General features: G+C 38.4%; 1 protein-coding gene across 1 annotated transcript; it reads left to right on the plus strand.

The window, feature by feature from the left end:
- The first annotated feature begins 3,220 nt into the window (after positions 1 to 3,220).
- On the plus strand, positions 3,221 to 11,631 carry LOC104104371 (uncharacterized). Its single transcript, XM_009612437.4, has 14 exons — positions 3,221 to 3,309; positions 3,417 to 3,729; positions 4,013 to 4,159; positions 4,287 to 4,375; positions 4,482 to 4,574; positions 5,748 to 5,874; positions 6,880 to 6,944; positions 7,111 to 7,285; positions 7,671 to 7,865; positions 7,947 to 7,994; positions 9,281 to 9,418; positions 9,647 to 9,729; positions 10,250 to 10,365; positions 11,256 to 11,631. The coding sequence occupies exons 1-14, from the start codon at positions 3,302 to 3,304 to the stop codon at positions 11,324 to 11,326; spliced, it is 1,668 nt and encodes a 555-aa protein (XP_009610732.2). The 5' UTR covers positions 3,221 to 3,301; the 3' UTR covers positions 11,327 to 11,631.
- Positions 11,632 to 23,251: the final 11,620 nt, after the last annotated feature.

The following is a 23,251-nucleotide window of genomic DNA, read 5'->3' on the forward strand; positions in this document are numbered from 1 at the left end:
AATGAGCCTCAAACATTTAAAGAAGCTATGACTTCTTCGGAATCATTGTTTTGGAAAGAGGCAGTCAATAGTGAAATAGAATCCATATTGAACAACCATACCTGGGAATTGGTTGATCTTCCTCCTGGAAATAAACCTTTGGGTTCTAAATGGATTTTTAAGAGAAAAATCAAAGATGATGGCACTATTGATAAATTCAAGGCAAGGCTCGTAGTCAAAGGGTATAGACAACGAGAAGGTCTAGACTACTTTGATACATACTCTCCAGTTACAAGAATTACGTCCATACGGATGTTAGTAGCATTAGCTGCAGTGTATGGTCTTGAAATTCATCAAATGGATGTTAAGACGGCCTTCTTAAATGGAGAGTTGGAGGAAGAAATTTACATGGAACAACCCGAAGGGTTTGTGGTTCCAGGTAAAGAAAAGAAGGTATGTAGACTTGTTAAGTCTCTTTACGGACTAAAACAAGCACCCAAACAATGGCATGCGAAATTTGACCAAACAATGTTGTCAAATGGTTTTAAGATAAATGAATGTGATAAATGCGTGTACATTAAAAATGTTCCAAATCACATAGTCATTGTTTGCCTATATGTGGATGATATGTTGATAATGAGTAATGACATTGCCAACATAAATGCTACTAAGCGTATGTTCAATAGCAAATTTGATATGAAAGACTTGGGAGTTGCTGATTTAATTTTGGGAATTAAGATCAATAAGACTCCTCAAGGTCTGGCATTGTCACAATCTCATTATATTAAGACAGTACTTGAAAAATTCAAGCACTTGGGCTTTAAAGTTGCAAAGACTCCAATTGACGTGAATCTTGCATTAGCAAAGAACAAAGGCCAAAGCATATCACAATTGGATTATGCTCGTGTATTGGGATGCTTAATGTATATCATGAATTGTACACGACCAGACATAGCTTGTGCTATAAGTAAACTGAGTCGATATACGAGCAATCCAGGCCAATCTCATTGGATGGCAATGAAACGAGTTTTGGGATATTTAGAACATACCCAGAACTTTGAATTGCACTACAGTAATTTCCCTGCGGTGATTGAGGGATACTGTGATGCAAATTGGATCACCGGTTCAACCGATTCTAAGTCCACGAGTGGATATGTTTTCACTATTGGTGGAGGAGCGGTATCTTGGAAGTCGTCCAAACAAACATGTATTGCCCGCTCTACAATGGAGGCTGAATTCATAGCCTTAGATAAAGCCGGTGAAGAAGCTGAATGGCTCCGGAATTTCTTGGAAGACATTCCATTTTGGCCCAAACCGTTGACATCAATATGCATACATTGTGATAGTCAAGCGGCAATTGGAAGGGCTGGGAGCGTCATGTATAACGGTAAATCTCGTCATATACGACGAAGACATAAAACCGTTAGGCAATTACTCTCTAGAGGAATTATCACAATTGACTATGTAAAGTCAAGTGATAATGTGTCGGATCCACTTACAAAAGGCCTAACTAGAGAGGTAGTTGAGAAATCATCAAGGGGAATGGGGCTATGGCCGAGAACAAGTCATTGTGGCGGTAACTCTACCTAGAAGACTGGAGATCCCAAGATCTAGGTTCAAAGAGATCAAACAAAGTCATTAATGACGGTTCAACATTGTCAAATAAAATTTTAGTCCATTCTCGTGATGAGACAATGTTCAGTACCAAGGATAAAGCATTAAGGCTTTTTAATGATTTCTAAATTTGATACGGGGTATATCAAATAGTGTATCTACAGGATGACACGTTTAGGAATCACCTATTTAAGTGTGAAGTGTGAGCCGCTTCAAGGAGAACTTTGTAAGGCCAGTTCTCTACGCACTTATGAACCAGGCGGTGTTCATGGCTGAAACGAACACAACAATGAGAACCAAAGACGGTTAAGGGTTGATTGTGTGACTTATGGTTGTCTAGGTATACACCAAAGATCGACGGTTCAAAGATATCAAATCTACCGATTGACCGAGTATATCCGACATAAGTTTACTACGAAAAGTTCAAAGGGAAACCTACTTATCCAGATGCAATTAATCCTTGCTTGTAAATCACACAGTTTTTCATGCATACTTCCGTGATATAGCCATTCCCCATTCATGTGGGGGATTGTTGAGGTTTTATTTTAAGATGTAATATTCTTAAAATGAGGGTGAATGGGAAATGGAGGGAAAATGAAATTTTGAGTAAAATTTTAAGTTTCCCCCTCTTAACAATAAGACATTGTCCCATATTGGAAGTGGAAGACATTTTTGGTGGGTATATATATGATTGCTCTTCTTGTAGCTCTTAAAGAGTTAAGAAGAAAGCAAGCCTCGCGCCGTCGTCGTCGCTCGCTCGCTCGGCTCGGCTTCGGCTACGGCTTCGGCTTCGGCTTCGGATTCGGATTCGGATTTGGATTTGGATTTGGATTTGGTCAAATGATCGATTGATTGATTAATTTTTTTGGACCAAATTTATTTGTTAATAGTAAATATTAACGTAAGATTATCCGTATTTGTAACGGATATTTTCCAATCCGTGTATTTGATCATTGGCAGCCGGATAATGGTCTTCCCACCATGAAGTGCTTGCTCCACCATGAAGTGCTTGCTCCACCATGAATGTAATGCTTGCTCCACCATGAAGGGTGGACGTTTGGCTTGCACTCCCTCTTGCTTGCTATAAATAGGAGCAGCAAATGTTGAAGCGAAACACTCGGAACTCAACTGAAATTAACAAGAACTCAACATACAATTAGCTATACATTGCATTGCTTCCTCTCAGCATTTCCATTCGATTTTCTGAGTATCTCCTCCTTTGTTCTGCATTGTTTTTAAACTTCAAACAAAGCAACTGTAAGTGTGATTTGCTACCGAACTTTGTGTTCGCCGAAACACTGGGGTTTGAAGTACCGCTACACCAGTGTGTAATTCGTTCTATCCTGGGAGGAAATAATCCATTACCTTGGGTACTAGGAGGGGATTAAATTCCTTAAGGAAACACTGTGAATTCAGTGGGCTCGAATTCATTATTATTGTTTCATTACGTTAACTTATATTTTGCAGAATTAATATTTACAAATACAGGAATATTGACCGGGAATAACAATCTTAAGGAATTTAATATTTATTTCTGTACTTGTGTTATTCTTATTATTCTGCAAACTAAAACCTTTGTGGTTTTGTGTACTCCCGTTTTGGAGAGTAAAGCCTTCGTGGCGTTTTTCAGAAGGTTGCTAAATCTATTATACAGAGTGTATGGGCGACAATTTTGGGGATTGGTCCTGCTTTGAGGGTGGTGGCCTCGATGAGTAGGTTAGGATTTGTTAGAACCTAAAGATTTATTTTTGGTTAAACAAGAAGTGTCTCTGATAGTGCTTAGTGCATGCTTCCTTTTTTCTTTTTTTGTGGTCTTTATTCAGGGAAGATTGGGCCAAAAAGCTTGCTCACTGGAGACATGAGTTTATATCTACTCTGCAGCATTATTGGCTAGGTTCTAAGCTCCTCTGGGCTGATACGAGGATCAGTTCAAGACTGTTGATAAAGCTAGCTAGTGGAAAGAGTCTTTCTAGAAGAGAGAGGCAACAGCTCACACGGACTACAGCTGATATATTCAGGCTGGTTCCATTTGCTGTTTTCGTCATTGTCCCCTTCATGGAATTTTTACTGCCTGTATTCTTAAAGCTGTTTCCAAACATGTTGCCATCTACTTTTCAAGACAAAATGAAAGAACAGGTCAAATATTTTCTTTCTGAGTGTAAAGTAAAATCTATGTTATTGTCTAAGTAGTCTGTAATTTTTTTACTCGTGTGATGTCGTATCTTCATACTGGTACGTAATTCTAGGCCTTGATATCTCCATCTAGGTTTCGTAATTTGTACTGGTTAAATAATTTTTGTGCTCAAACAAATTGCAGTGGCTTTAACAATCTCAGACTGTTACTTTTGCATTTGCTTAAGCTAAGAGTTTATCCTCCTTTAGATTATCAATTTACTTGCTTGGAATGCTTCATTTATAGGAAGCATTAAAGAGAAGGTTGATTGCGAGGATAGAATATGCAAAATTTCTTCAAGACACCGTCAAGGAAATGGCTAAAGAGGTCCAAAACTCTCGGAGTGGAGAACTAAAGAAAACAGCTGAAGATCTTGATGAATTTCTGATCAAGGTGACTCACTCTTGATATACAACCATCGCTATCCCCTACATGCGTCCAGAGGCTAAAAATATGGAAATAGAAAGTGCCAATGAAGATCAATAGCATTCTGCTTGTCTAAATATGGGACTTCATGCAGGTTAGAAGAGGTGCAGGAGTCACGAATGAGGAAATTTTAGGCTTTGCCAAGCTGTTCAATGATGAGCTTACCCTAGATAATATAAGCAGGTTGGTATTATAACTAATTCTTCTATACTCTACAGTTCTATCTAATCAACGTGATATATAATCTAATCTCTGAATATGGAAGGAATTGAATCTTCTCTATTCTCAGGCCTCGATTAGTAAGTATGTGCAAGTATATGGGGATCAGTCCTTATGGTACAGATGCTTATTTGCGTTTTATGCTTCGGAAGAGATTGCAAAGGTATGCCACTTCTTTCCATGTAGGATATTGTTTTAAGAAAATGTATGTTAGAGACTCTTATAGATTTTCTTGAATGTAAGTTTCTATTTAGTCAATAACAGTTTGTGGAAGTAGGTCATATTTTGACTTGTTCTTGATGTTTGTGGAGGTACAAGTTTCACTAACCTTGCTCAGTAGTGAGTCACTTTTTGAATCTCTAGTATGACATGAAATTCTTTTGCTGATGGTGTTCGGACTCTGAGTAAGGTGTTTGAGGCATTGTCTGGAAAAATTGCATCAGCAAGAGGAACTTGGTATATCAGTCTGTTTAATTTGTCAACAGAAATAAGAAAATGATCTTTCACGTGGATGTATGTTCAGTTCCTTTTGACTTTTGAACACTCACTGGGAAGAGGTTACAGTTTGTTTAATTTGCTTTTCCTTTGCTATTGACAAGTTATGTAGCTCAGACAAGCTTAAATCTGCAGAGACTCTGCAAGAAAATAATTGCAAATATATTCATTTTATTGAAAAAAATATAATGTGATCGACTAGTTATTTGCTGAGGGCAACAAAAATTTTCACTGCCTTTGTGACCCCTAAAAGATCCCAAAATGTCTTTTTGTTTTGTTGTTGATGGAAAAAGCGGTCCATTATTCTGATTATTGGTATTGCTTTTTCCATTTATTTGTTTTGATTCTTAGGTTGCTGGCACTGTCTTCTTGACGTATGTGGTTGTTATTGTTCCATTGCCTCTTTTTCATCTCCTTGTGCCGAGGGTCTTTCGGAAACAGCCTCTCTACCCTCCGGGGTAGGAGTAAGGTCTGCGTACATACTTCCCTCCCCAAACCTCACACGTGGAATTATACTGGGTTGTTGTTGTTGATGGAAAAAGCTGTCTTTACTCTTCTAACAAGAATCTACATTAATCAGTAGCACAAACATTGCAATTTTACCAGTCTGTCTCTGTCAGTAATAATTCTCTCTAACAAACAGTAGTTGCCTAGGAAAAGGTGAAGTAACACATGTTCTTGGAGATTTAACAGCCAAGCAAATTCTCAAGGAACACGTATACATGTTCATTAACATGTCATACATAGACATGCTATCTACTTTCGAAGTGACTAGTTTAGTTCTCATACAGTTGCATCTAGTAAGATATATGTGACACTTGAGATCCTATCATTTTCATAGGATTAAAAATGATGACAAATTGATTCAAGCTGAAGGAGTGGAGTCTCTTTCAGAAGCTGAACTTCGTGAAGATTGTAGAGAGCGAGGCATGCTTGGTTTACTTTCCGTTGAAGAAATGCGCCAACAGGTTCTTGGTCAACGTTTGTGCAAAAAAATCAATAAAAAAGTATTTGTTCAATTTGATATTATGTGGATATCCTGTCAATACTTTTTGCCGAATTGCAGCAACATTTTCAGCTAAATTATAGATGTAGTATTGGATTGCTCTTGCAATATCTGCTCTTCGGACTATCTTTGCTAAGATATTCAATGTTGACTTCATTATTTTAGTGATTTTCTTGTTGAAAATGTTCGTTATCAATGAAAAGTACTGATCTCAATTTTTTTAGGATATTTGAGTAGACACAAGTTTAAGAAAGAAAGAAGGCGTTTGACACATGAACCAAATATACATAAAATATCAAAAGTACTCTTAGTAGCACATTATATTTCTATGCAGCAGGATCTGCATCAAGTCATGCCAATTCTCATAGATTATTTCAATCAGGGCAAAATGGGAATGTAAGGCTCAAATATAATTCTAAATATGAAAATGTTTCAATCACAGACAAAAGGGACAGAGTGCCAAATAAACAGGGATGAAGGGACTATCACTTTTCCGTTCTAAAGTTAGCTGGTTTATAGTGACGGGGGAATCGTCTGTTTGATCTAGACTTTGAATGTGAAGGACATTATACGACATGGAATTAAGTGGTTATGATCCTTCTGATCTCAAATGGATTTGAAGAAATAAGTTTGTAGAAGCACTCAATTAGCTGTACCGATTTCTTCATAGACACAAAAGCTGATGGGCAGGTGGAGAAGTAAAAGGGTGACGCCAAGGTCCATTTCCATTGTTTTATAAGAAAGTATGAGGGTAAAGGGGAGGAGAAGTTTATGTTATAACTTCCACATATTCATTTTTAACCCCTCGCAGAAATTGACAATAAGAAGAAGAAATGTCTTTAGTTCCTTCCAGTTACAGGAAAACTTGAAGAGAAGAATATATACGTACTTTAGGGGGAATGAACGTCAAAGTTAATCATTGAATACATACAATACTTTGTTCTAATATTGTTGTTCTTATGTGCAGCTCCGAGATTGGTTGGATTTGTCACTTAATCATTCAGTGCCTTCTTCACTTCTTATCCTTTCCAGGTATCTTAGTCTCTCCCTCTCTCAATCTCTCTGAAATTTAGCACCTGCAAACTAGTATATGCATTCCCAGATTACACATTTTCTTGAAGATTATTCAACTTGCAACTACATAGTTTGTTCACCTTTCAGCACACATGACCTGCTTTTCCTCCCATTCTGTGAGCAGAGCTTTCACTGTTTCTGGAAGGTTGAAGCCAGAGGAGGCTGTTGGAGCTACACTGTCTTCGCTACCAGATGAGGTTGTGGATACTGTGGGCATCACTTCCCTGCCATCTGAAGATTCGCTATCGGAAAGGAGGAGGAAATTGGAATTTCTTGAAATGCAGGAGGAGCTTATCAAGGTTAATTTTATTCTTATTGTGAAATGAACAGTGTCCGATGCTGCGTATCTTTTGCTCCCCCCCTCCCCAAAGCTGGATTTTGTGGTTCTTCTTTGTTCTCTTAACTGGGATTCTATATTTTGAATTAACCTAAATAGCTGCCCATCCAACCACGTAAAATATCCGGCAGATGTATAATCCATGTATAATCAGTGTATAATCTATGTATACCGGCTAGGAAATGTAAACAGTAAATCCAACCGGCTATTTGTGTAAAGATCCTTTCTGTTTTTTGACTATGGTATCCATCAGGAAATAAATCTGCCTCTTATGGCATGTGTATTCTATGTCAAGTTGTGTAAACATCAGTAGTCTTCTCCTTAGAGGTAATTGTAATTGTCTGCAGGAGGAGGAAGAGAAAGAAGAAGAAGAGAAAACCAGAAGGAAGGAATCTGTCTGTAGTAAAGAGGATGTGGCATTGAAAGAGATGACTATTCCAACTGCTACAGAAGCACAAGAGCAAGCTCGAGCAAGAGCAATTGACAAACAAGAGCAGCTATGTAAAATTAGCCGTGCCTTGGCTGTTCTAGCTTCTGCTTCTGTAAGGATGGGCTCGAAAAAGTTTTGGACTGTTTAGTACCTGGTCTTTTCTATCAATCTCTTATAACTTTATTTTATGCAGTCTGTTAGCCAAGAGCGTGAAGAGTTCCTGAGGCTTGTAAGTAAAGAGGTATGCCATTCTGAAGCTAAACTGTACGAGCAATCAGACCAAGAAAAGGAAAATAAAGCTCTTACTTGTGTTAATACTAGCTATAGCTCTTAATGATTCTTTGTTATGTTGCATTTTATTATGTACTTGCTGCTGCTTCTTTTTTTCTTCTCCTTGTTTCAATATTCACTCCCTAAAATATTATCCCTTGCTTTTCTATAGCTTTTAATCATGTTGACCTTCCTTTATCTGTTAATGAATATTGATTAATTTTATTGATGGACGTCATGTGGATCTTGATTTTGTCCTGCTAAATTTCTCTTTTGGTTTTAGTTGAACTATGTTTTTTTTAAATGGGAAACAAAGGTAAAGGTGATTGTTCACTTTCCAATGGAGGGAGTATTGGTTATTGTTTATACTGAAATTATAATTTCTGGGCAAAGATACAAATTGCTCCTTAACCTGCTTTCTTTTTCCTTTTCCTCTTCCTCTTGGTAAAAGAGATAAGTATTCCCTCCGTCCTAATTTATGTGACACTTTTATCGAGAGTCAATTTGACTAATCTTTGAAGCTAAACTGGATTAGATTAACGCAATATTTTAAAATTGAAATTTAGATATTCAAAAACTATACGAAAAGCACTATAAGTTGCAATTTCTTTCATGTCAATTTGATGCAAAAGTATATCTTAAAATGATAGTCAAAGCTCACATAGTTTGAATCTCGGGAAGTGCCACATAAATTGGGACAGAGGGAGTAGTAATTTTGATGATTGTAGCATTGGCTAATTTTCCGCTTAACTTTTTTTTGTTTTGCTGATAAGGTAAGATTTTATTGATAATGTATCAAGATGGTACAAACTTGTACATCACTCAGATAGAAGCCAAAAAGAAGCAAACTACTACATCCGTCTTCCTAATAAATCCAGAAAATTCATATATTGAAGCATAACTTTAATGTTGATATGTTAAGATTATGCTACCTCAATTAGGTTTTGCACAATATTTGACATGCTTAAGCAGCAGAACATTCAATTATTAACAGATAATTAATTGGGCGTCCCTCTTCTCCAGCTATCATCCTCTGTCTCGCCCTCTACCCCTCTCCTCCAAACGAAAAATAAATCCAAATAAAATAAAAGAAAGAAATCCCACCTGTGGGCTCCCTGACTCTCTTTGCTGTTGATGTTTTTTTGGTATTTTTCTTTATGTGCGATGCATATAGCGAGTATATCTTTGGTTCGCTGTAAGGTCAGGTAATTCTTCAACAAGAATCTGTGACTCATGGAGGATTCCTTTTCTTGTCAGATCCAACTTTATAATAGCATGGTAGATAAAGAGGGTACAGATGGTGAATTGGATGCTATCAAGGCATATAGAGCTGCTCATGATGAGAATGATCATGCTGCTGAACATGATGAGGTTTCATCTGCACTCATAGATAAGGTGAGACATTCTTCCTAAATTAAGTCGACGAAGGCATACGTTTTGTCTTCTATAGCCCAAAATAAATGAGTAAAGCATCAGATAAGGAAGCCTAGAAATTGAGAAATATGCACTAGGTTTCAATTATACAGAGGGAGGGAGAAGATAATCAAGGGAAACTAACAGAGGACAAGGATGTTTTCTTGCAGCTGACTTGAAATTAGTTATTTATTGGCTAATGTGTTTCAGGTTGATTCCATGCTTCAAAATCTTGAGAAGGAAATTGATGATGTCGATGCCAAAATTGGCGACCATTGGCGAATACTTGACAGGTGAATAGCAGTGTTTCGCTTGGTGATCCTTATCAAAACAATTTGCTTGATGATCACTTTTGGGCTTTGACATTTTCTTTTTCATACATCTCACAGTTTTGGTTGCACTTATAAGTATCTTGAATATACTTGTGTAAAAACCATTTTAAATAGAGGTCGAAGTTGGGGAAATGATGTTCCCTTTTCTTATTGTTTAATCTACCTGGTCACAACCATGCAGTGATGCGAGCAGAAATTTATGCCTTCCCCCAGAGTGATTCTCATGTTGCAAATTTGAATGACATCTATGTTATTATCTTTTAAGATGAATTGGCAGAATATTATTCATGAGCCATGCAACATTACCATATCATAAGTGGAAGTAATGATTAATCATGTTTATATTTTTCTCTCATTAATGTGATCAGGTTTCTGGTTCGCTATGGTGATCTAATTTGCCGGGGAAGTTACATGTTCATCTGCAATTGTGTAGATCCAAAATTTAGCTTTTAATTGACCTGCATTTTGTTTTGTTATACAGGGATTTTGATGGGAAAGTGACTCCCGAGGAGCTAGCAGCTGCAGCCAACTACTTGAAGGATACTCTTGGCAAAGAAGGGGTTCAAGAACTTATCAGCAACCTTTCCAAAGATACAGGTCAGCTTTTAATTTTGTTCGAAATTAGAAAGATCCATGCTTTGACTGTTGATTTATGGTTGTTATTGGAACTCTTTTGGAAGGTCTTCACAAACACATTGACATTGCTTGGAATTTAGCTTAAATAACTAAAGCTTTTTGCAGTTTAAAAGCCTTTTTTGTTAAGTCACTGTTTGTTTGATAGCAATTAAGAGATACCACACTTGATGGTCTTTCTGTGTAGCTTTTAGCAAAGACATTTCATGCGAGTTTATTGGAAGAGTAATACTAGTAAAGAAGTCACATATTTACTAAGCATAGTCCTTGAATTAAGAGTTCCAAACCTCACTGTCATAAAAAATGCAGGTTCACTAAATAATTACCCTGTGCATATTCAAATCGATGACATATTTGTTCATCGTTAGCAAATAATAGACATTGGAAAAGTTAGCAATAACATCGTGTGGACACCAAAGATTCCTTATATAGAATAACTACCTTTTTGTGGTTCCAGATTCCTGATAATGACCCTCATTTTTTTCAGTTGCTTTTAATTTAATTTAGTCTTATAAAGAAGTCAGAGAACAGTCACCTTTTACTGCGTCTATTGTTTCCTTTTCTTTTAACATTTTTTCATTTCTTTTAATTTCTTGAACTGGATGTTCAATTCATAGAAGGTTTTCTTCTTTGGGCTGATACTGAAGTTGCTGTATTTTGTGAATGAAATAAACACGTTTTTATAAGCAGCAACTCTTATTTAGGACGTATTATGGAGATTTATGTATTTGCACAACAGTAGGATAGCCATTAATTATCTTAATGCCTTGCAAGCATCTTTCAAAATTGACCCAAAAACTGAACGTCTCCTTATTTATGCTGCTTCTAACTTCTGTTGAGTCTTTTTGTTGCAGATGGGAAGATTTTTGTTGAAGACATTGTTAAGCTTGGCAGCCGCATAGAAGACGTAAGGTCCAATGAATAGACAGATGATGCAACAATTTTGGTTCCTTAAATAACAATAAAACTTTACACTTACACTAACGTAGTTCAGCATATAATTAGGCCCCCAATTATTGAAAGCCATTGTCTGTTAGTTTTCATTTCTAACAGCTTTGACTTTTCAGTCATTGAGGTTAGTCCCATATGAGTAACTCCTTTATGTCATATGAACTCAGATATTTCATAGGAATATGGTAAAAGAAACAAAGATGAAGAAATAAATATGTACCGTTAGGCATGTAAAGGCAGTCTGATATTATTAAGGCTGAATATTTTTTGACTTTGATATATAGTGGAGAATCATCCTATTTTCAACTTTCTGATGAAGAAACATGTTCTTTTTTCAATAATATGGATCTCTTTCTGATGAAGAAACATGTTCTATTTCAATATTATGGATCTTGATTGTGAGTTTCTTTTGGCATTGAAGATTTTAACGTACTTTACTAATGTTTTGGACTGCATCCAACTCATTTTTGTTTGAAATATCAAGACCTTTCCATAAGGCTTCTGTCCTAATTTTTTCATCAACGGTGCAAGTCTTTCAGTGATGTTATTTTTGATAACCGTGGTGTTCGAGTTAGCTTGCACATACTTTGACTAATTAAATATCAGCTAATTCTATCAACGAATATTAGGACGGATGGGGTACATCATCTAGTGTTTTTGCCTTCGTTGGAATTTTGGATGGGGTACATCATCTAGTGTTTTTGCCTTCGTTGAAATTTGAATCCGAGATATTATGATTCTCAATCTACATTATTATTGACTAGCTAGTCATAATCCACAAAGACACATGAAACCTTTGCAAAATAACCTAATACTTCTCCATCCTATTTGGACCTCACCTTACCACTCTCGACCTTGTCGACCATGAAAGTTTTGGAGACAACAGAGCTGACTTGCACCCATATGTCTACATTTTTACCTAATAGAGAAGTAAGAGTTGCGATTGAGAAGTGAAAAAAGAAAAGGGAAAAAGAATAGAACCCAAAACAAAAAGTCCTCTTTCTTCACGTCTGTGTTCACATCACGAAGGATAACGCAATAAACTAATTAGATTAGTGCGTAAATCGTAAAACGAGAACTTAATTATTCTTCGTGAAGCGGAAGCAGAAGACGGACGTACTGCGACTGAAATCACTAGTCGGTGGTGGTTGTCACGTTGTGACGGAGCAACCCCTATATCACAATCTAAACCCCTCGTCTGATTTGGGAGAAGAGAGCGTGGAGAAATACTGCTAAGAGTTGTTTTATTGTACACAGTAAGTGTACTTATATAGGGAGTATTAGGGTTAACTAATAACCATATTGGGCCTTAAAGCACCCCTTATGGGTGGACCTAATTTTTCTACATCTCCCACTCATACACAATGGGAGTGCTCATCTAATCTGAGAAACATATTCTCATCTCCTCAATCATTCATACAGGGAACTAGACCGTGCGACTAACATACTGTGAGAGCTAAGTGCTATGCATCCGTTAGGAGTATATAGTCTCTCGTCGAGTCAAACCTGCAAGTAGATCATAAAGTATGCAGTACCCTAGATCATATAAATCACACATGATATAGTCTCAAAATCTCATATATCATTATTTCTTGTATTCACAATCATAACTTATAAGTTATAATTGGTGCACTAGTGAATACAAATAGATGAGATTCCATCAATGATTTTTCTCTTCTCACGTTCCCCTTAACATTAGTATGACTGCTTTTCTAGATATGCTCCGCTAGACCGAATTTGTGTTCATGGTCTTTTGGAAATACACTAATATAGCTAACATCACACTAAGTCTCAAGTATCTGATCAGAGTCTTTGAGGGTACAAAATCTTGAGTCATCATAAAAGCTCTGGGTTACACACAACAATAAGTTGAGAATGGACTTATGTTAACCCAATTGGTTGACACATGGTATGAAACATGTGCTACAATATTTTCTCCTTTTTCCAAAGGAGCGTATGTCTTTATCTCATAAAGAATGCTGTACAAATGATATTTAGACACCATAAGTATCTAAATTTGAGTTCGTTGATCTACAATATCATATTTAACTCACATTCGGCTCACAGAGTAGACTAGGTGAATGTTTTTCACCCTAATGACTTTATGTCATTGTTTAGGCGATATTTTAATTTTAAGCGCATAGCTCTCAAATTATCCTTTTAATAATTTTGCTTAAAATCATGTCTCATCTCCTCACATCACTAAGATAAGGAGACGGTTGCCTGTGTGAGAAGGACAACCTCTTGTCTTTCCGACATACTTATCAAAATAATGAACAAAGAATGTACATAACATTTAACAATAAAATATGCATGTATGTAAATCAACTTTATTGATAATCAAAGAACATTAGTTTTGTGAACAAGGGAAAATAATAACAAAATAAAGTATATCAAAGTCTACGCAAGCCTTGAGACCTAGTGTGTCTCACAAATGCATTCTTAGACAAAGGCTTGATCAATGGATCTGCTAACATATCTTTTGTAGACACATACTTCACATTCACTACCTTGCGCCTAACCATGTCTCTCGCATAGTTACACTTGACATCTATATGTTTGGTTTTACAATGAAACTTAGGGTCCTTGATAGAGGATATTGCAACTTCAATGTCACAGTAGACTAACATTGGTTCGACATTTTTTGCTATATCCAACAAGTGTTCCAAGAACTTTTTCAACCAAACATCTTCTTGTGCTGCTGATGCGAGAACCACGTATCTGCTTCCATCGTAGATAGTGATACATATTATTTTTTCTTACGACTTCATGATATGGCGCCATTACTGAGTAAGAAAACATATCCTGAGATAGACTTTCTCTCGTCTAGATCTCCTTCACGATCAACATCACTGTATCTAACTAATCGCAGATCCTTGCCGCCTTGGTAACAAAGGACATAATCAGTAGTTCCCTTCAGATATCTCATGATCCTCTTTACTGCTTGCCAATATGCTAAACTTGGGTCGGTTTGATATCTACTTACCAAGCCAACAACTTGAAAAATATCAAGTCTAGTGCCACCATAGCGTACGTTAGACTTCCGACTGCGCTGCTATAAAGAACTGAACTCATTGTTTCTGTCTTTACAGGAGTCTTAGGACACATCTGACTTCCCAAGGTATGGACTTTACTGATAGGAGTTTCAACTGGGCTACTGTTTTGCATATTGAATCGTTCAAGAACTTTTCTAATGTAATTCTCTTGTGAGAGATACAATAGTTTCTTTGGACGATCTCTTGAAATCTTAACTCCAAGAATATATGCAGCTTCGCCCATATCTTTCATCTCAAATTGGGATGATAACAATGACTTTATCTTGGTTATAAACTCCTTATCATTTCCAGCTATAAGTATGTCATCCACATACAATGCTAAAATCACAAGCTTATTCTTTGATCTTTTGGTATAAACACAATGGTCTTCATCCATCATGGTAAAACCATTGTATACAACAACATTCTGAAAGCATATATACCACTACCTTGAAGATTGTTTGAGACCATAAATAGACTTCAAAAGTCTACAAACCTTTTGTTCGTGGCCCTTTTCAATGAATACTCAAGTTGTTCTATATAAATATCTTCATCTAGTTCTCCATTGAGAAAGGCAGTCTTTACATCCATCTGATGTAATTCAATATCCAAGCTTGCAACAATAGCTAGAACCAGGCGAACAGAGGTAAATCATACAACATACGAGAAAGTTTCCTCGTAGTCTATTCCTTTTTGCTGTATATACCCTTTTGCCACTAGTCGAGCCTTATATCTCTCAACTATGCATCAGCCCCGAGCTTAATTTTGAGAACCCATTTGCTCCCAATTGCTTTGCGTCCTTTAGGGAGATCAACTAGTTCCCAAACTTTGTTGAATCTCATAGAATACAGTTCATCTTCCATTGTTTTTGTCCATTTATCCTTAGAAGGGCATGAGAGAGCCTCTTTTATATTTTTAGGCTCGTTTTCTTCTTGTAGGAGCATCATAAATAGTTCACCGCCTTCAACATCAAATCGTCGGCACAAAATCTTTTTATGATAACCACACCTTATTTTTGATTCATCATTGTTCCTATTTGGATCAATGTTACTCCCACTCGGATCAAGAACATTCATCCTGCTCCCACTTGGAACAAGATTGAGGTCCCGGAGACCTCGCGTTGATTTTGGCTAGTTAACGGACCAAGGTTCGAAGTTGAAGAATTGCTGAAAATTTGCTAGTTCTGGTGTGATCGCACCTGCGGAAAAGGGCTCGCAGGTGCGGAGCCTGTTGCTCAAAAGCGCGATCGCAGATGCAGTCCTTGGCATCGCAGAAGCGGAGGCTCGCTGGACAAGGGATGTCCGCAGAAGCGCTATTATTTCCACAAAAGCGGATGCGCAAGTGCGAGCCCAGGCACCGCAGGTGCGGAAATGCCTGGGAAGTGTTAAAAACGAGGTTTTTCCGAGATTTTTCTCATTTTGGACATTTTGGAGCTCGATTTGGGCGATTTTGGAGAGGAATTTTTCCACCCAACTTGGGGTAAGTGTTCTTGACTCCCTTGTGATTTTATTTCATGAATTAATCTTCATTTGTGGCGTAAGATTATCGAATCTTCAAGAGAAATCAAAGGAAATTCCTATAATTTCATAAAACGAATTTTTAATTTTGAACATCGATTTGGAGTCGGAATTGAGTGAAATTAGTATGGTTGAACTTGTAATTGGATGGGTTTTCAGATTTTGTGAGTTTTGTCGAATTCCGAGACGTGGTCCCACGGACGATTTTTGTAGTGTAATTTCGGATTTTGTGAGAAAATATTAGTATTTTGATATGGAATTAATTTCTATAATTGTGTGGACTGAATCAAATTTATTGTGGCTAGATTCGAGCCGCTCAGAAGTTGATACGCACAAAATGGGATTTCTGGAGCATTTTGATCTTGGTCGGAATTGGATTCGTCTTGTTCGAGGTAAGTAACTCTTCTAATCTTGGAACTGAGGGTATGAACCCTGAATATACGTATTATGTTAATTGTTTGGAGGTGACACACATGCTAGGTGATGGGCGTGTGGGCGTGTACCATAAAAATTATGACGTAATTATTCCGTGGAATTTTGTAGTCAAATAATCTTGGCATTTTTCATGCAGTTTTATGTGTTAAAGAAATTGAGCTGAGAATCATATTAAAAATCATGTGAGGCTATGTACCAGTATTATTGAGACCCACAAAGATCATATTGCTGTGAATTAATTGTTTAAATTGAAATTTCATACTCAGTCATATTCATTTAATTGCATATCATATCTCAGTCTCTGTTATTTATTGATACATTATATCATCATTTCGGGCTATTTCATGACATTGTGAGCTCATGAGAGAGAGACTGGAGAGATTGATGATTGAGGATGGCCGAGAGCCTGACTGTGAGGATATTATTATGTGGATCGGTGCTGCCCGCCTACAGCAGGCCATATTGGCTTTATATATTATTATTATTATTATTATTATTATTATTATTATTATTATTATTATTATTATTATTATTATTATTATTATTATTATTATTATTATTATTATTATTATTATTATTATTGTGGATCGGGCTGCCCGCCTGCAACAGGCCTTATAGGCTTTATATAGCGTTTGGGCTGAAGGAGCCCCTCCAGAGTCTGCACACACCCCAGTGAGCGCGGTTGTTATTATTGAGGGATGGATCTTCCCTGGACATGGATCTTGTCCGAAACATTATATACCTGGAGATGGATCTTCTCCACGGGATGGATTGGCCCTACTCGGTACTGAGTGACTAATGATCAATTGATGTGTATATTCCGGGATGGATCTTCCCTGGGCCGGATTGACCATATACAGTACCGAGTGATTGGGCATGATGAGTAGAATGTGTGAGAAAGTGGGATTGAGTACTCTGATAGTGTGAGTACATGAGTTCATCTCTGAGATACATTGCATTGACATGCACACATGACATACAAGCATAGAGATGTATTCTTCCTCTTGCTGTACAGTATCACGTCATTTATGATTTCTCACACGTGTTGACACATGGGCATAGTGATGCATTTGTTTTACACTAGTTATCTGAAAATAAAATGAGACATCTTAATTATTATTGAAAGGATTTTGGAAAAGTTACAGTTTTCAAACTTACTCATATTTTTGGCAACTTCGGTAAACGATTTGGGTTTTCACTGATGTACTTGAAAGGAAGAACTATTTTTTTGAAATCATGATTTAGCTGAGCATTTTATCTTTGAGTTGCTTCTTGTATTACTTGCTTTACGTTGTTCTGGACTGTTGTGGACTATTGGTTTTGGACCCGACCTTGATACAAGCTCGTCTCTACTTTTAGCCTAAGGTTAGGTTTGTTACTTATTGAGTATATCGGGTCGGTTGTACTCATATTACACTTTTGCACCTTGCGTGCAGATGTTGGCTGTTGTTGTTGCTGTGTTCGTTGGGAGCTGGATCTGAAGATATACCTGCGCTCCGGTTGTAGCTGCCTCTTGTTCATGGTAGCCTTATATTCATAAAACTCTGTTTATGTACTTTTCAAACAGATAATGTATTACTTCATACCAGCTTTGTATACTCTATTCTTAGAAGCTCATGATTTGTACTACCAGTCCTTGGGGAATGTATAAGATTTTGATATTTTCTTTTACTTAATTGTCTTGTTAAATTACATTGGAATTAGATAGTGGATAGTTGGCTTACCTAACAGGTTGGGTTAGGTGCTATCACGATTGGTTGGATTTTGGGTCATGACAGGACCCTACATGAACGCGAAATACTTTGTTGTACTGATCGACCTTGTTTTACAGTAGAACCCAATATAGTGCCATTCCGTTTTTATGTTCCCTGATGCACTTAATTTCCTCCTCTCTTTTTGGTCCACTCAATCATGATGCAAGAACTGTCACGATCCAGAATCCACTATATGTTGTGATGACGCTTAACACCGTCGTCAGGTAAGCCAACAGTGATTTATCCATTTAATCATAGTTTTTAATAAGGAAGGATATTTACACTCCTAAATCCCCGGGGACGTACACATATGTAGTTTATAAAAGAATTGAAAGGCATTAATGATGTACGAAACCATAAGCATCAACTAGTATAATCCCAAAAATTCGATGTCACAAGTGCACGAGCATTTTCTAAGGAGTACCATAATAATACAATATTTGTCCAGAATGTAAATAAGATAGGATAAAGTAAATAGTAGGGTGGAGACCTAGTGGACTTGTCACGACCCAATTTCACATATAGGTCGTGATGGCGCCCAACATCACCACTAGGCAAGCCAACTAGTGAATTAGACATATTATTCCTCTTTTAATAGGTTTTCGAGCAATTAAACTTTCCGTATTTGTAAGATTTAAGAAAATAAAAGGTTTAAATAAATAAAACCAAAGTAATAATTCAATACCATAATTCTACTAGTGTATGTGCCAAGATCTGGTGTCACAAGTGTATGAGCATCTAGTAGATTATAAAAAATTCTAAATACTGTCTGAACATAAAATTAACAGAATACAAATACGAAGAGAGACACTAGGTGTTGCGGAACTGCTCAAGAAAAGCAGCTCACCACTAGGCCTCGGGATATCGGGGATTGTGATGACCCAAAAGGTCATCTTATGTTTTAGAACTCAAATCTGCGCTCTTAAGCCTTAAAAATCTCATTTTACCCTCCTCGATTTGCGTGCACAGTCCGAGCATATTTCCGAAAAGCTTTTATGTTGAAAATTGATGAAAATAAGAATTTATGCCTTAAAGTTGATTTTAGTTGACTTTGGTGAACATTTTTGATAAACAGGCCCAGATCAGTGCTTTGATGGTCCCGGTGGGTCCGTATCAAATTATGGGATCTGGCCATATGCCCGGAATCAAATTCGGAGGTCCCTAGCTCAAGTTATAAATTTTTGATAAAAATTAAAAGTCTAAAAATTAATTGTTTTTAAGAATAGATTGATGCTTGACATTGTTAGTGACGGGTCCGTATTCTGGTTCCGAAGCCCGGTACAGGTTCATTATGATATTTAAGACTTGTCTGTGAAATTTGGTGACAAACGGAGTTGATTTGACGTGATTCGGACGTCCAGTTGAGAGGATATGAATTTTAAAGTGTTCTTGAGATTTCATATGATTTGGTGCTAAATTCGTAGTTCTAGGTGTTATTTTGGGTATTTGATCATGCGAGCAAGTCGATATGATATTTTTAGACTTGTGGACATGTTCGGTTTGGAGCCCCGAGGGCTCGGGTGAGTTTCGAATAGGCCACGGGATGTTTTGAACTTGGAAAATTTTGCTAGTATAACTGAACCTGTTGCAGGCCTCCGATCTCGCAATTGCGAGATCAGGCTTCGCAAATGCAAAATAAGCAGGCCTGGCAATTGTGAGGTATCTATCGCAATTGCGAAGAAGGCCTGGGCCAGCATGTTCTCGCAATTGCGAGATTTTCTTCGCAATTGCGATGGGGGTCTGGGGAAGGGTATGTTCGCAAATGCGAATTTCTGCCCGCAAATGCGATGGGCCAATTGTCGCAAATGAGACATATTCTTCGCAAATGCGAAGGCAACGGAAATGTGAAGGATCTCGCATTTACGATGACCTCTTCGCATTTGCGAAGCTCAGGTCGCAAATGCGACATCCGCAACTGATAACTTTAGACTTACACAGGATTTTTCATTCATTCTTCAATTTTTCAAATCCTAAACCTCAAGAGGCGATTTTCCAAAGACTAAATCTTCCCCAAATCATAGGTAAGTGATTCCTAACTCTTTTCTTTCAATCATTTACACATCTTATAGCAAGATTTCAACCTAGAATCTAGCATTTTTATGGTGAAATTAGGATTTTTGGGTAGAACTTAGGAATTTCAAAATTTGGGGATTTAGACCTCGAATTGAGGTCGGATTCCAAAACCAATTGTATATCCGGGCTCGGGGGTGAATGGGTAAAAGGATTTTGGTCCGAACCTTGGGTTTTGACCAAGCGGGCCCGGGGTCGATTTTTTAACCTTTTGGAGGAAAATTTGGGGAATTTAATTTATGCAATATAATTGATTTCTTAAGCAATCTTTGATATTGTTGAGTCATTTTTGAATAGATAAGAGTGGTTTGGAGGTGAATTCCAAAGGAAAAGATGTGATTGAGAATTAAGTGGCCTTCAGAGCGAGGTAAGTGTTGTGTCTAACCCTGACTTGAGGGAATTAGGAACCTTAGATTACTTGCTAAGTGAAATTCATGTGAGCGGCGTATATATGAGGTGACGAGTACTTATGCGCCACCAATTTACCTATTTTCCATGTTTCTCAGTTTTTCTTATATTGTCTGATTCCTATACCTAATTGCGATGTGTTATACTATTGTTGTTCAATTTATCATTCTTATCATATTTACGGATTTTCTGGTGATAATTGAGTTTTTATTTCAAAGTTGAGATTGATGTTATGGAACCAAATGTTGAAGTAAGGTTTGTACTTGTTATTCTATCAAATGTTGATTTGTAGGTGCCTTGCCTTAGCCTTGTCACTACTTCGTCGAGGTTAGGATTGACACTTACCAGTACATGGGGTCGGTTTTACTGATACTGCACTCTGCACTTTCTGTGAAGATTTTGGATACCGGCTCGGGTTGATCGAGATTTTACTATTGGTCCACTGTCCGAATACTCAAGGTAGATCTGCCGGTGTTCACAGACCTTGAAGTCCCCGTCTATCTTTTCTATTCTACTATTTCTTTCATTCAGACAGTTGTATTTCTTTCAGACTATTACTTGTAGTAAATTCTAGAATGCTCGTAAATTGTGACTCTAGATCCGGGTGGTAGTAAATAATACAGTTTTATAAAATTCCCCACCTCTTATATTTCATCTTAGTTAATTATTGTTACTTACTGAATAGAAATAAGGAATTGGTTTAACGATTTTCTAACGTTGGCTTGCCTAGCAAGTGAAGTGTTAGGCGCCATCACGGTCCCGTCGGTGGGAAATTTCGGGTCGTGACAGTTGGTATCAGAGCACTAGGTTGCCTAGATCTCACGATTCATGAGCAAGCTTCGTAGAGTCTGGAGGATCGGTACGAATACGTCTATGCTTATCTTTCAGAGGCTATGAAGTTTAGGAACAAGTTTCACTTCTATTCTTCTCTGTCGTGCGATTTTGCTTTCTTAATACTTATTGAACTCTTCTACTCTTATTCTCTCGCAGATGGTGAGAACACGTACCGCTTCCCTAGCTGAGAAGCAGCCAGAGCCTTTAATGGCAGCTCCTACGCGGGGCAGAGGTCGAGGCCGAGGCCGAGGCAGGGGCAGGGCTCAGCCTAGAGCTCGAGCAGTAGCCCCAGCAGTGGAGCCTCACATAGAGCTTGACGAGGAGGTTCCAGCCCAGACTGTTCCTGCCGGACCAGCTCAGGTTCCGGAGGGGTTCATTGCTACCCCAGTACTTTAGGACGCTTTGGTCCGTTTGGTAGGCCTTATGGAGAGTGTGGCCCAGACTGGCGCATTTCCCATGGCACCATCAGTCTCTCAGGCTAGAGGAGGAGCCTAGACTCCTACCACTCCCACTCCGGAGTAGATAGCTCCCCAGTATCAGTCTCCAGCAGCTCAGCCAGTCGGATTAGTTCAGCCGGTTATTGCGGCACAGGTCGGAGATGGGCCAGCTATGTCTTCTGAGGCTTTATGGAGATTGGACAGGTTTACCAAGCTCTTTCCTGTTCACTTCAGTGGTGCTCCTTCAGAGGACCCCCAGGAATATCTTGATAGTTGTCACGAGGTTCTATGAAACATGGGTATAGTGGAGACCAATGGGGTCAATTTTGCTGCATTTCAGATGACTGGTTCCACCAAGAAATGGTGGAGAGATTACTTGTTGACCAGACCAGCTGGGTCGCCTGCTCTTACTTGGGACCAGTTCTCTTAGCTCTTCATAGAGAAGTTTCTGCCTATCACATTGAGAGAGGAGCGTCACCGCCTGTTTGAGCGTCTTCAGCAGGGCAGTATGACTGTTACTCAGTATGAGACCCGTTTTGTGGATTTGGCCCGTCATGCTGTTCTTCTGCTTCCCACCGAGAGAGAGAGAGAGGGTGAGGAGGTTTATTGATGGACTTGCTCAGCCTATCAGGTTGCAGATGGCTAAGGAGACTGGGAGTGAGATTTCTTTTCAGGCGACTGCTAATGTCGCCAGACGAGTCGAAATGGTTCTTACTCAGGGAGGTCAGGGGTCTGATAAGAGACCTCGTCATTCCGGTGAGTTCAGCTGTGCCTCATCTAGAGGAAGGAGTACTTTTGGTAGAGGCCATCCTCCCAGGCCGTTTCAATCAGCGCTTCAGGCATCCTACAGTGCCTCAGGTGGTCGTGGCCCTCAGATGCGTTATTCCGACCAGCTAGACTACAGTGCACCACCAGCTCCTATTAGTGCACCTCCACTCTAGAGTTATCAGGGTGGTTATTTGGGTCGGCAAGGTTAGTTTCAGGGTCAGCAGTCACCGCAACCGAGGTTATGTTATACTTGTGGTGATCCGAGACATATTGCTAGATTTTGCCCACGAGCAACAGGTAGCTCATAGCATCAGAGTTCTCATGTCATAGTTCCGGCACCAGTTGCTGCACCACCTGCTCAGCCAGCCAGAGGTAAGGGTCGGGCAGTCAGAGGTATAGGCCAGACTGTTAGAGGTGGAGGTCAGGCCGTTAGAGGTGGAGACCAGCCAGTTAGAGGCCGTCCCAGGGATGTAGTTCAGGGTGGTGGGGCCCAGCCCCGGTGTTATGCTTTCCCAGCCAGGCCTGAGGCTGAGTCATCTGACGCTGTTATCACAAGTACTGTTTCATTTTGCAGTAGAGATGCTTCAGTTCTATTTGATCCGGGATCTACTTACTCTTATGTGTCATCCTATTTTGCTTCC

The sequence above is a fragment of the Nicotiana tomentosiformis genome, chromosome 12, assembly GCF_000390325.3.
Source record: "Nicotiana tomentosiformis chromosome 12, ASM39032v3, whole genome shotgun sequence".
Lineage (NCBI taxonomy): Eukaryota > Viridiplantae > Streptophyta > Magnoliopsida > Solanales > Solanaceae > Nicotiana > Nicotiana tomentosiformis.

Bases quoted from the DNA above. Each gene is read 5' to 3' on its own strand.
- LOC104104371 (XM_009612437.4), top strand. The intron at 7,866-7,946 runs GTAAGGATGGGC...TATTTTATGCAG, and splicing joins CTGTTCTAGCTTCTGCTTCT to TCTGTTAGCCAAGAGCGTGA. The intron at 9,730-10,249 runs GTGAATAGCAGT...TTTGTTATACAG, and splicing joins CATTGGCGAATACTTGACAG to GGATTTTGATGGGAAAGTGA.